This window comes from Lissotriton helveticus, chromosome 4_1 (genome assembly GCF_964261635.1).
Source record: "Lissotriton helveticus chromosome 4_1, aLisHel1.1, whole genome shotgun sequence".
Taxonomy (NCBI): Eukaryota; Metazoa; Chordata; class Amphibia; order Caudata; family Salamandridae; genus Lissotriton; species Lissotriton helveticus.
The window spans coordinates 1,882,609,563-1,882,623,039 of record NC_136063.1 but is presented as its reverse complement, the minus strand read 5'-3'; the positions used below and the strand labels follow the sequence as shown (position 1 = coordinate 1,882,623,039).

Below are 13,477 nucleotides of genomic sequence, written 5' to 3'. Positions count from 1 at the left end.
GTCTGTTGTCCTGAAAAGGACGGCTCTGAGTGCACCTCCTTTGCGCTAATTTCATGAATAATTACATTAAAAATGCGTTATTCCTTTAAATCGATATCGGAGAGTCGCAGGCCAGACCGTTCAAGTTTTTCTGGCCTCGGTTTCCATTCGACTGGCACCCATGGGCCACTAGCAACTCTCACCAGCACTAGCCCAAGGCCTGCAATAAGGTACCACTAGAAAACCCCACAGTTCACCCAGGTTTATTTATATAAATCGCACCCAGGGACATAGCGATCAAGAGTACAGCAGGTACAGTCGCACCAGGGCCCAGGATTGTGAGGGGCTCACTGCACTCCAATGGTAGTTACCTTAGACTAAGTGCAATAGGGGCTGGGGAGCCTAGTTTCCCTGCTCGATTTATGGCTTGTGGCAAGCTCGCTATGCCGCTAGCCATGTATTCTGCTTAATGGCTCCACACAGACACTGCTCCCATCTTTCGAAGCATATGTAAAAGTGGTTGACCTATGAACATGTTTTTCCAATAAAAATACTGTGGCATTTTACAAACAATCTTTCTCTCAGGAAAGTATTCCTAAAATAGAAGACAGAAAACTGTGGTTGTATGCCTGAGGAGAGAATACACTTTTGGAAATTGTATCCATGGAGCACACAATAGCAAACCAAATTTAGTGATGTTTGGTTAGGCGGAAAACAGATATTAAGGTTGGTGTTTGAAGAACAACCAGAGTTCTCTCAAGGTGCCACATGTCGCCAAACTTTCGCATCAGTTTTCTTCAGATGTTCACAAGTCATCTTGAAAGCCTTCTAAAGACTAGCTAGAACAAGCATGAGTGGCCGCAGCAGCAGGGGGGAGGGTAACAGGAGGGGGCCTGCACAGGTTTCCCTTGCGGGAGCGAGTAACAAGGCGCGATAATTGCTAGCATATGGCGCTACTGCTCACTCCCGCAAGGGAATCGCCAAACGTGCAAGTGTTGCCATTAAAAGCAATGCAACGTGTGCACGTTTTTCCATGCAAAAGTGTAGCGATGGCTAAAGGGCTTCTTCCTATGCAGCGCATGCGCGCTGCTTAGGCGAGACCTAAAAACACCATGTTTTACTGTAAAGCTAGTACTCGTTTCACTTTCTGTTGAATGTTTGAACAAGCATAACAGGAGCCTCCGGTCTCGACATTATATGCAGATTTTCAAAGTGCTAATGTAGGAAAGTCTAATTATATTAAATACACTGAGGAGATTATTATCCCACCACTGTGTGAGATCTCTGGAAGAATATTCATTTTGCATTTTCATATCCCCACCTCCCCCCGCCCCTTTAACGCGTGCTATTACTTTGGATTTTCTTTTCTCAGCCACAATCTACAGTTCCTCAGTTATCCTGAAGGTTTGCGGGAGGGTGGTGAATGGATTTTGGCAATCTCTCTGATCATCTTCTGCATTTTTCTCATTGGTTAACCATTTCCTAACAATTTGAACTGAACCTCAGCATCAAGAAAGAGGACATATTTAAAGACTATTTATTACCCACATGCAGGTGTTACATTAGTAGTTCTTAAACAGATTTCTGGACAGTGTATGTTATTGCTTATTTTACTGTTCTACCTATTGTCACCAATTGGCTGCTAAAAGTACGACTTTCCTTCATAAACACTCAGAAAATCTGCATTTATTTGAAAGGCAGCAGTGTGCACCTAACTCCTTGTGCACCATTGTAAGTGGTGCTGGATGAACATGAAGTAGTGCTTATTTACAGGACTGAATTGTAAGTAACACGCTATTGCCATTTCCAGCTAAGCAGCTTTACCAAAATATAATAAATAAAGCGCAGTACTCACGCAGATCCACGGGTACAGCCAATTCAATATGAAGTGCGGTGGAAGTAGGAGAACTATTAAAGTGGCGGAAATGAGGGAGGTGCAAATACATTACACGTACCAAAATGCACCACGTGATTTAACAAACCAAATGTCCCTTGGAAAGCTTTATTTTGGAAGGGGGAGAGGGAAGAATGTTTTTTTGTGAGGGGGCATATGGGTGGTTCTTCCGCCCTAGTAGATTTTGAATAAACATGACAAAATGCTGAAAAATATACTGGCTTAAAAGCAGCAATGACTTCTACTCAAACTGAAGGTGTGCTACCAAGACTTACCCTCGTTCCTCATGTTGGGGGGGGGGGGGTGCAGGAGGGATTGCCTCATCCAACAAAACAATGACAATATTAAAGCAAAACAGTGCATTTTACAAAACAATTTCCCTAAAACATGAGATTATTGCAATTAAAGCTAGTTACAAAATTTAGGGTATGCTATATGGAGAGCTAAAATGTTGTAAGGAGTGTCCATGATATGTAATGGATGTGTGCATATCATACCAAGGAGCCACACTTTAGTCAAGAGCGACTACAATGCGTCAATAATGGGCCACTATTGTGCTCTGTGTAGCCTGAACACTGAAATAAAATGGGCACAAAATGTTAAATAATAGTAAAATGTTGTCCACAATCGAGATTAGGCCTTAATTATGCCAGAACTAGCCGGCAGGTGGATACATGCCAGAGCCATAACATGCCACGGTGACCATTAAGCCTTCAAAGGAGCCTCACACACAGCTCCACTCCCTGTTGTCTGCGGTACTGGTGGCCGAGGATTGCGGGAGGAGGAAGAAGGGGGATCCGGCACCATGGCACAAGTTCCCAGGCCTCCACATGGCTCGGCAGACAAAGCTCCAGGACGCCGGGCGTGCAAGGAAAAATCTGGTTACCCAGGGTATAGACTGGGGGCTGACCACCCCTCGTTCAGGGGACAGACCATGGCAGCCAAGCACAGTGGAGACAGAATTGGTGAGGGAATGAAGGCACACAGACAGCAATGTCTGCTACATACTCCCTCGCAACATGATCCTGCCCCCTACCTTATTCTACTCACTTATGCCTCTGCCAAAGAGGTGGAGAAGGCCAGATAGGGACTGTGCTAAGCAGCTGCCAAGGTCGAGGGTGAAACGTGGTCAAATGCTATCTTGCCGAGAGACTGATTAAAACTTTTGCTTTTAACAATGCCTGCCCTCGCAGCTGCGTCACAACACACACCGGGCAAGCAAAATTGAGACCTAACCTAAGGTGTGCCCTCCTTCATATGCCCAGTGAGTGTATAAATGCTGCTCTGTTACACAAATTTTGCTAGAGAGGGGGCGGTACAGTTTATTATCTTCCTCTATCCAGAACTGTGCTTTTGTTGCTCTGCCCTAAATGGCCTTGTGGGCGAGTCACCACGGTGACCTGGACGAAAGCACTAATCTAATTTAAACAGTTCATTGTGTACTCTGGTGATAATCCCATTAGTTTCAGAAACAGGAAAACACGAGAAAATGAATAGATTTTTTTCAAAAACTCTTTGCCAGAAGAGGCAAAAGATTTAATGAGAAATTTGAATAAAGACCTTCCCTTTACAACACATAACATGGAGAACTGGATAGCAAATGATAGCTATAACCTTTTTCTTAAAATGTACACAATACTTACATAAACAAATTCTTCAAAGGAGATTTTCCCATCTTTGTTTTTGTCTCCCTGCTCTATAAGTTTCTGAATAATTTCTCTCACACGATATCCAGGAAGAGGTAAGTTTGCTTCTTTGAAAAGATCTTGAAGTTCGTGGTCCGAGATGAAACCGTTGCTGTCCAGATCTTGAAGGAAAAAAACATATTATAGAAATTTGCTAGAGTTGTTTAGTAAACAAAAGTAAAGATAAGATTCGAAATGCAACCAATAAAATGTTTGTCCTGCAATGAAACATTCCCCCCCCCTCCCACAACTCCTATACCAGTCATGAGCTTTACTGCAGTCCTAACTGTTGGCAATTCAAATGTCCTCTTGTCTTCGTAAGTAAATTGCTTTCAGTGTTGGGTGCCAACACCAGGAACTTGGATCCGAGAAAAAACCCCACACGTCTTATGATTAATTAGAAAAAAGGACCATATAGATCATCAAAACATGCAACTGCTGTATAGGGTGGATCACGAATAGATGAGACAATTTCAGCTAATTAGCATGACGGGTAAGGTGGTCGGAGAGTGATGCAGTGATTATTAGCATGTGCGCCTGATAAAGGACTGTGTAAAAGTATCCTGGAGTCAAGCACCCATAGCTGTTTTTGTTAACTACATGACACCGATCATGAAAAAGAAGTGCCCAACTTTCAGATAAGAATGGATCTGATGCAAGTAGGCTGCATGGAACGCCTTGCCACTGTCCAACTAGTCATTCCTTGCCACTCTGCATCAAAGCACTTTGCTTGCCAGCAGATACTAGGGGTCTAATAGGTACCCAGACGGATGAACTCCATGGTCTGCTGTGCCTTTCAGACCTAGGGAGGATGGCCTGGCACTGCTGACTAGGACACACACCCAACCGCCATGCAGTCGTCACAACATAGGCAGCGAATGTACAGCCATGCAGACAAGCCTGGGTGTCACTAAAAGATCTAAGGTCCCAAATGGCCAACCTATGCCCCCACCAGAACTCACACAACCTTACAGACCCTCAAGCTTATGCAGTCTGATAATGCAGCAAATCAGATATCCTGATCGACGCCGACTCTCCACAGACACCATGGGCAAACAGACTTTCCAACTCATCCTCACAAGAGGAGGTGACACTGCATCTACCAGTGGGAATCAAACTCTTCTACTTATGGGCATGACGTGGACTCCCAGAGAGAGGTCATCTGCACTCCAGAGCTATCTGTGTAAATCTTTTTGTGTGCTGGATACACTGGTACCAAGCAACACACCTTCATCGGTTCGGATATACCGGCACCCTCTTCCACACAAGACACTGTAATGATATCCTTTGAACTAAATTTACAGCCATGCACCTTTTGTTGTATTTTGTGTCAGACAAGGACCCTTTGAGCTCAACATCCACACAACATTGTACCATATATGCCCTACTACACCCGTCAACCTAGGCACAACACTTTTATGTCCTGACCAGAGGGCTTCCTCCCAGTTCTCCCACACAAGACACTCCATACCCTTACAAGGAAACAGTTCAAACACAACACCCCCCTCAGCCCTTTCAAAGAAACAGTTCACCATCTTAAAGTCAACCTTCTACTTCGAAATTAGCTGTACCAGTGCCAAGGCAACTGCTTGAATCGCCACTATCCTGGAACCACAGAACATTATTGGTGTGGTTGATGAACTGCCCATGTTATCAACATAATAACAAAGTGCTACAGAGAACTAACTTAATGAAGGCAAGGTGCCAGAAACAAAATTGTATTCAGCACTGGCAACTCTGCTGGACAAGCCCGTCAAGGTTTTTGGTGTGGAATATTGTAGGCATTCACACTGTCTTTACTGCTCTATTCACAGATCAATCCTCCGTCAAACAATAGTGGGCTGGGCAAGTCTGCTCTTAGTCATCACAGGGTGGTGAATCTATTGGTATATTTTGCTCCATCTTAGATGTTTCCCATTAATGGGTTTCAAACAGAAGATACCTCATAATGTAAAACAGCCGATCTATACCATCCATGCAATAAGCAGATTATCTCTACGCTTCTCACTTGAAAAGATACAAGCTGCTCACGGTCCCTACTCTTGTATTGGTGGTGTTCATTCTCCTTATCCCGTTCTTCAGAATCATGAGATGCTCTTGCTGCAGGACACAATTCAAGGTGCCAAGATATGTTCACGAAACAGAGGAATCTTTTTTAACAAAAAGAGCTTCAACGTAACAAGGGATGTAGAAATGAGTCCACTTGGTGAATGGACCCCACTTCCCTCTTTTCACAACATATATCCTATAAGATTGCAAATCAACAAGCTTTCCTACTGAATGCTTTAGTGCAGTATTCTCATTATATTAACCTTATCTTATTGTATCATTCATACACCACCTTCATTTTCTTATTTTACCCTTTTGTTTGGTTATACCTATTAAAAATTTTCCCAAAACACCCCGCCAAACCATTTCGGGTTCAAAACAAGTCAATGTAAACTTTCTAGCATGCATGTGAATTGCTAATAAAATAGCTTAGCAAGACCTTAATGATTTCTGAAATCAATAGATGAAGCCAAAAAAATTAACCAAGAGTAGCTAACCTCCATCTGCTGCAATCCCCCACAGTGGCAACTTTTGTAGATGCAACAGTGCTACGGAGATTCATCTATGAATAATATTTGGCTCTCCCAAAATACTCTGTCTCCTTTTGTGGTGAAGAGGGCCATAACCTGCTCTCAAGAGCATCTGGCACAGATATAGCCGGCAATAAGATTATGGTGGTCCTCTAAGATTCTGAATGGCATAATAAGCCTACTTGAAATCTAGCAGCTTCTCTGAAACAGAATTTCTCATTTTAAAGCAGTCAAATCCTTCTTTTACTGATTTGGGCGTAAAAAAACACATAAGAGGAGATAACACATGATGACGGTCATGTTGGACCTATGGGACTTGGTGACAACTCCGGTATCGTACTTGGCTAACCTGAAAGTGTCCTTTGAGAACAAATCGCACCATTTCCCCTCAGTGGTGGCAATAAGATCATCCTTAGAGAGTCAGAGCAGACTCTTCAACTGGCCGATCTTAAATAACAGCAGTGTGTGTTTGCAAGCAGGCGTCCTGAATCTTATAATTGTCACACGTCATTGTCACATGGAGCAGCACTTTTTTGGATATTTGTCCATGGTGGAAGTAAAGTGCTAAATATCTTCTCCTGACTTTCTACCCAACCTCCTTTTTTTCACCTCTCCGCTTTTCAGCTGCACTCTACTCCTGCTGCTCTGCCTTTCTGTTCACATGCTCCCCAACGGTAGGAGGGGAGGGGAGGGGGCACGATGATTTTGTGTTATATACTCACCCAACATATGTGTGCTGTAATAATATTTCGTGGACTAGGGTACCTTTGCTAAAATCTTTAGGACACTATGACTTCTAGCCAGAAAATCTATTATATACTGCATGGTTAGCAAAGTGTCCACCATCAAGTTTCTCATTTTTGGGCTGCTGCTCAAGTCCTCTAACTGACTGACCCAAAAATAGTTTTCTGTGTTCCATGATGCAGAGATATCAAAAGTGCTAAATGGCTTTGTCCTGTTTATGTACCAGTGCAAAGTTTCCTCGAATCGTTTTCTGGTCTATCATTGTAGTCTAATCAAAGTGTGCAAACCGGAAACAGGCTTTTGATCAGCCTAGAACCAGGCTGTAACCTTTCGTTTGCACCTAAAGGACAATATTTTAAACATAATTTCCATTAAGGCGTGTCTTTTTACCAAAGTACTCTATGCTAAGAAAAATAAATTATGTTTGGTTCCCCTTCCACCAGACTCGTGAATCACATTTAAAAGAAGAAAACAATACTGACAGATTTGAATAGAAAAACGTCAATATATATCCTCCTTTCAAGAAAAATCATTTTCTCAAGTGAACCTTGCTAAGGGACAGGGACTCTTTCTTGTAAAACTCGCAAGAATTCCACGTGGCTAACCTACAAATGTCATCCAAAGGGACATGGTGTCAGACAGATACCAATATACTTGCCCTCATAACATGGCGTGCACCCCTTCTGGGAGTAGGATTCTCCACCTTTGCATTGCAATCTAGGATGCAAGGCATCAAGTGGGCAGCAGACATAGGATGCTTGCTTACTTTGAGAGCACAGTATCAGTGTCGGTCAAATACTGGATAGCCCTCTTGCAGATAGTAAAATCTGAGAAACCTATGGGGATATTGGCTGAGCTAACCAACTATTAAGAAAAGAAGAATTAATAAAAATCTTCTGGTAAGTTCAGAAATACCAATAGCCTATGGTAAAAGAGGTAGTTAATAACCTAAAAAGAAGCTTATAATTATGAAAGTGTAGTTTGAAAGAGAAAAGAAATTCACAAATACTCCACGTAGCGGTTACCTCAAAAAGCATAAACAATCTTCCAAGTCCAAAGCTTATTAATATTAAGTTCCCCAAGAAAACTGCTTTCTAAATTAAAAATAAAACAAATGCAAGAGCCCCTTGAAGTCAAGCTTCACAAAAGATTTAAGCAATTAAAAACATTATTTTGTTATGCACCAAAGTGGCTAAAGAAAGTTACTTACCTTCAATAACAATTTATCTGGTAGAGACACAGTCTAGCCGGAGATTCCTTAACTTAGAATATTCCCCTAGGCATCAGACTGGATCCGGAGAATTTTTTCTCTCAGCAGTACCTCTGTGCGCCGGGACGGGGCTGCATGGCTCCGCCCGGACGTCGTCGACGGACATGAGCTTGATAAGTCCCTCCCGGCATGCTGACGTCAATTTTCTTCGGTGAAACTTTTCAGCGCCACAATGCAAACTGTGAGGGTGTGGGAACAGTGTGTCAAAAAAGATAAAAAAATCATTGAAACAATGACGAAGAGAATAGAATGATGGGAAACATCACCCAAAATGACTGTGAAAGAGCGCTGTATATTGAAAAGCATTGAAGGGAAAGAGCAGAGAACCTGCTCCTAGAAACAGTCTTGCAAAAGCGAAAACTGCCCACCCATGAGGCAAAATGGCGTTGGAAATGAAGGACATGGCAAACAACAGAAGTATGCAACCACAGGATGTAACCGTGAAGGGCAACAAGACCGAAGCAATATGACTCACAGTAATCCAACACAGGTCAGCAATAACAGAGAATGTGCAACTATACACGCTACAAGAGACCGATCGACTGAGTCACAGTCAAGAGACCTCGATCCAAGGGACTGTAACAATCAAATAATGGAGAGAAGACAGGGGAGGAAGGGAGAGAAGAACAGCAGTAAGCCCCATACTGGAAGAACCAGGGTGTAGAAGGATATATGAACCTACCACCCAAGAGTAGGTGGAGAAATAATAGATAAACATAATGAGCCATCCTGCCCAGGAGGGAGGTGAAAGAGGCCACCCCGCAGGAAGTCAATAGCCACCTGGAAGGTGATGAATGCGCAAAACCCACCTGAAAAGCCCTTGCAGAGCGGGGAGGATGGGTGGGCGTTAAGGAATCTGCAGCTAGACTGTGTCTACCAGATGCATCGTTACCAAAGGTAAGTAACTCGTTCATCTGATAGAGACATCTAGCCGCAGATTTCTTAACTTAGAATAGATACCAAAGCCATACCCCATTGGAGTTAGGTCAGAGACTGAAAACCCACCAAGTTCCAAAAAGAACTGATCCGTCAACAACATTGACAAAACACGGTGGGAACAGCAATGCCAGCACGACTGACACCAGACCTATGAAACTCCGTAAAGGAGCAAGAACAAGGGGAGGCAAAGGCACCACAAGTCATCAGAGGATGGTACGAGACCTCCTTCGTCCAGATAGGAACGAAGGGAACACAGAACAAGAAAGGTTGGTGCATAATGGAAGAAAGTATATGTGGATAACAGGATACACAGAAGGAAACAGCGTGTACACTGAGAAACGTACCACACCTATGCAAACGCCCAAGGAAGTGGAGCATCAACAGCACGCATGCGCGACGAAGAGAGACAGGCGCATCTCGAGGTAGTCAACCAGCCAACTGTACCCAGAGGTAGAAAGTGCAAAGGAAAAACTGGCAAAGCCAAGGACACGCAGAGAGTTCACTCAAGAGAGAGAGTTCACTAAATATATATATATATATATATATATATATATATATATATATATATATATATATATTACCTACTGGCGGTCGCCAGTAGGTATATATAGTTAGAATTTTCAAAAATCCCATAGGGAAAAAATCCTATGTCTAATAACTTTGGCGTTTGTGGACGGAATTGGCTGAAATTTTCAGGAAAATGGAACATTTTGTTTCTGAGCAGCCCCTGGAAATTTGGGGGGGGTTCGTCAAGGGGGGGCCGAGAAAAAAGGGGGGTCCCAAAACGTGTTTTTAACATTACGTTTTCCATAGGGCGGTTGGCCTCACTTTTAGCCCGAACGGCTGAATGGATTTCCACAAAACTTGGCAAAATTGTAGGGACTGGTAGCCCGATGTGCCTTTGCTAGGTCTCAATATATGTGCTTCAGTGGATTTTGAGAAATTAACGTTCAAAAAAAGATATATATCTGTAACAGCGGACCGGGCAGCGCTCCGGTTCGCGGACCTTACGCGTAACGGAACTTCGCGTAGCGAAGCTGATTGGCTCTCCGGTGTCTGTCAACATTCTAAACAGTCCGGAGCGGCCGCCATTTTGTCTCTCGGTAGGATTGAGAGACAAGAGGAGGCCAAAACAAAGGGGGAAATGACCATAAGGGGGCATAGTAGATCCTCCCTGACCCCCTAGGTTTAATGTGGAGGCTTTAAAAGGGCCCCGCGGGGCAAAAAAAAAATTTTTTTGTTGTTGTTTTTTTGCGTGGGTAGCGCCCGGTTCGCGAACCGGGAAGCGTTCTGGGCAGCGTACTATAAGGAAAAAAGAATGATAGACTTTTCAAATACTGTATGTTAATTGATTGTTGGTTTTGTTGATTATTTTTTAATTTTTTAAGCAATTATTTATTATTGTGATTGTGTTTCAAAATTTAATAACATTTCTAACATTTAACTAGTTTATGAATTACATATAAAAATGATTAAAGACTCAAACAATTTTTTAATATTACATACAATTTTATTTTTCAGATTGTTTTTCAAAATTTAATAGAACGTCTAGCATTTGACTGTCCGATATGTCCTCTTGTTGAGTGAACATAAGTTCCCACATTTGACCGTCATCATAATGGAGTAAATGATCCACAGATTCTACACATTGAACTAATTCATGGTCCCGTGATTCATCCATGAAATCCGAGTCATCATTGTCCTCAATATCTTTTTCTTTGTTGTTCTGCAGAACAATTTCGAAGGAAACATTCTGCTCACCTTCCATTTTATTGCTGTAATTTGCATAAAAAATAAATATATCAGTAGAGATAGGGCACTGTTGGGTTTAAGTTCAGACAGGTACTTGTGAGTTTATAACAGAGAAGTAATCTATGGGCACTGTATGGTTTCAGGCGTGAAGTAGTACTATTAAAAAGTGCCTGTGAAGAAGTCTAAGTAAATTCATAATTATACCACAGAAACCTAAATCAATCCATAATTATAATAAAGAAGCCTTTCTCAATGTCTAACTCTTACAGAGGGATAGTATATAACTATCTGAAAATGTTTTCAAATTTATAAAATAATATCTCACCTTCTAAAAACAAGTTTAAGTTGTGAGTGAAAATGATCTTGCAATGTAGTTCAGGAAGTAGTAGTCAAAATGGCTGTGTTTCTCTCTCTTCCTTTATATATATTCAGGTACATAACCAATCAAATGTCAGGTAAAAAAAGTAGAAAATGAAAGTAACATTTTAATTGGTTGTCAATTCCAACACTTCAGATGTGTTTTGTGAAGTAATTTACCTCAGGGTATTCAGAGAGGTCTACAGGCTAAATGGTTAAATGGAATTCCAATCAAATTTGTGAAAATGGTAGGGATTGGTATGTAGTATGAGCTAATCTATATTTGGTGAAATTGTCTCCAGTCGCTTTTCTGTAAACTACTTTCCCACCTTTTTTGATGGTGCGCTTCCAAGGGAGCGACCCGGTACGCGAACTGTTGAGCGCCCCGGTTCGCGAACCTTAAGCGTTACGGGAGTCCACCATTTTGTGTTTCGGTCGAATTAAGATACAAGATGGAGGGCAAATAATGTTCAGAATGGGTAGATGGGGGCACGGTAGACTTATCTTGACCCCCTAGGTTTTCTGAGGGTGGCTGAGGAGGCTTATATGTGCGGAAAAAAAAAAAAAATAATTAATTTCGCGAGGTTAGCTCCCGGTTCGCGTACCGGGTAGCACCCCAGGGAGCGTACTTTGTTGAAAATTAGTGAAAAATGTTAGAGTAAAATAAAAATTGTGAGTGATCAGATGTAGGGTAGCTCTGAGAAGAGCTTTTGGGTTTATGGTACATTTAGGTACTTATAAGTAGGTACCAATGCACAGTCTTAAATTCAGAATGAAAATTCTGTTGCCCTCATCTGAGAAGTGAACTCCATCTCCTCTGTAGATATCTTGCATGTAGTAACGCAAGTTATTGTTGTACAGGGAGCCCATTCCATGGTCTCTCATGTAAGCTGAAACAGATTTGTTTACATGCTTCCTCGACTTCTCAATTTGTGGACAAAATTGGTTTGACCACCTCCATTTCTGTCTTTGGCATATATTTGAATATACCAAGGCAGTCTGAGGAAAAAGTGCCATCAATTGCTCAAAGGTGTTCTTTAAAAGCATTTCCAGACCTACCCCAGTCAAAGTGCCCAAATCATTACCTCCACAGTGCACAATTAACAGGTCAGGTTTTGGCAAATGCATAAAGGTTTTCACCAATGGTATCAATTGGTGACATTTTAATCCTCTGTGGCCAAACCACTTAATTTCCACATCTTGTAAATTGAGGTTAGGTAAATTCCTGTTCTCAGCATACCTGTGAGCCCAGTGGATATAACTATGTCCAACAATCCAGACAGAAAACATGGTGAGAGAAGGTTCTGCTGCAGTCAGATGAAGTGTGGCAATGAAATGGCAGTTGAAAAAATAAGAGTTTAAAATTAAAAAAACTGTGGAGTTTCTGTGTTAATGAAGCAGTAACAGTGATTGGTGGATTTTGATTGCTGAAAACAGAAAGTTAGGATGCATGGATGAGTTGTTTGAAAGATGTATTTTGAGTGGTCAAGAAAAAATCATTAAATGAAAGAATGCACTGGATATGAGGTGCCCTGAGAGTTCAGAGTTCAATTGCAACATTGTTGTGCGAACTTGCAAACACCAGAGGTCTTCCAAGAGGTGGTTGCCATGCAAAAAAAGCAGAAAGGGCAGAGGGGGGAAGGGTTTTGATTTGAAAAAAGTGAGGGAAGAGTTTTGATTGGGTGACATGAGAGATATGTGTGAAGAATTACAGCATTTCTGTGCTTTTGATAGCTGCAGACTCTGGAGTGCATACCTTTTGCTCTGCTGAAGACAAATTGGTGTGTTTCTGAGACTGTTTTGAAACTCAAAGTATTTGCTAAGGTGAGAAAATATTTCTTTAATTTAGATAGAGAATAGTGTGCTTTAAGGAGAAAATTATGAAGAAAGTTGTGTTTTTCAAATGTTGCTTTGTCTCAAGTGTTTTACAAATAGATTTTGTTTCTTTGAGAAAATGTAATTGGAGAAAATGTGAAGTATTAGTACTGACAGGGTGTTTTTCTGCATAGGAGCTGTGAAAATTATTAATAAACATATAAAATATATTTTTGGATTTAAAGAAGAATACATTTTACAGCTACAGATATTAGCTGTTAAAAAACCAATGAAATTCACTGAAAAAACCATAGGTTATAGACCATATATAGTTAGGAATTAGCATTTACAAAACCTTGAAAATTCACTGAAAAAACCATAGGTTATAGACCATATATAGTTAGGAATTAGCATTTAGAAAACCTTATTTTACTCACACAAAACCATTAAAATTCCATATATA

At 41.5% G+C, this 13,477-nt stretch overlaps 1 protein-coding gene across 2 annotated transcripts in view; it reads right to left on the bottom strand.

The window, feature by feature from the left end:
* Positions 1 to 13,477, bottom strand: part of PLS3 (plastin 3) — a 440,804-nt gene that overhangs the window by 199,648 nt on the left and 227,679 nt on the right. For both annotated transcript variants that reach the window (XM_078688533.1, XM_078688534.1), the window contains exon 3: positions 3,517 to 3,680. In XM_078688533.1, coding sequence (XP_078544659.1) covers positions 3,517 to 3,680 — 164 coding nt within the window. The remainder of the gene's footprint in view (positions 1 to 3,516; positions 3,681 to 13,477) is intronic.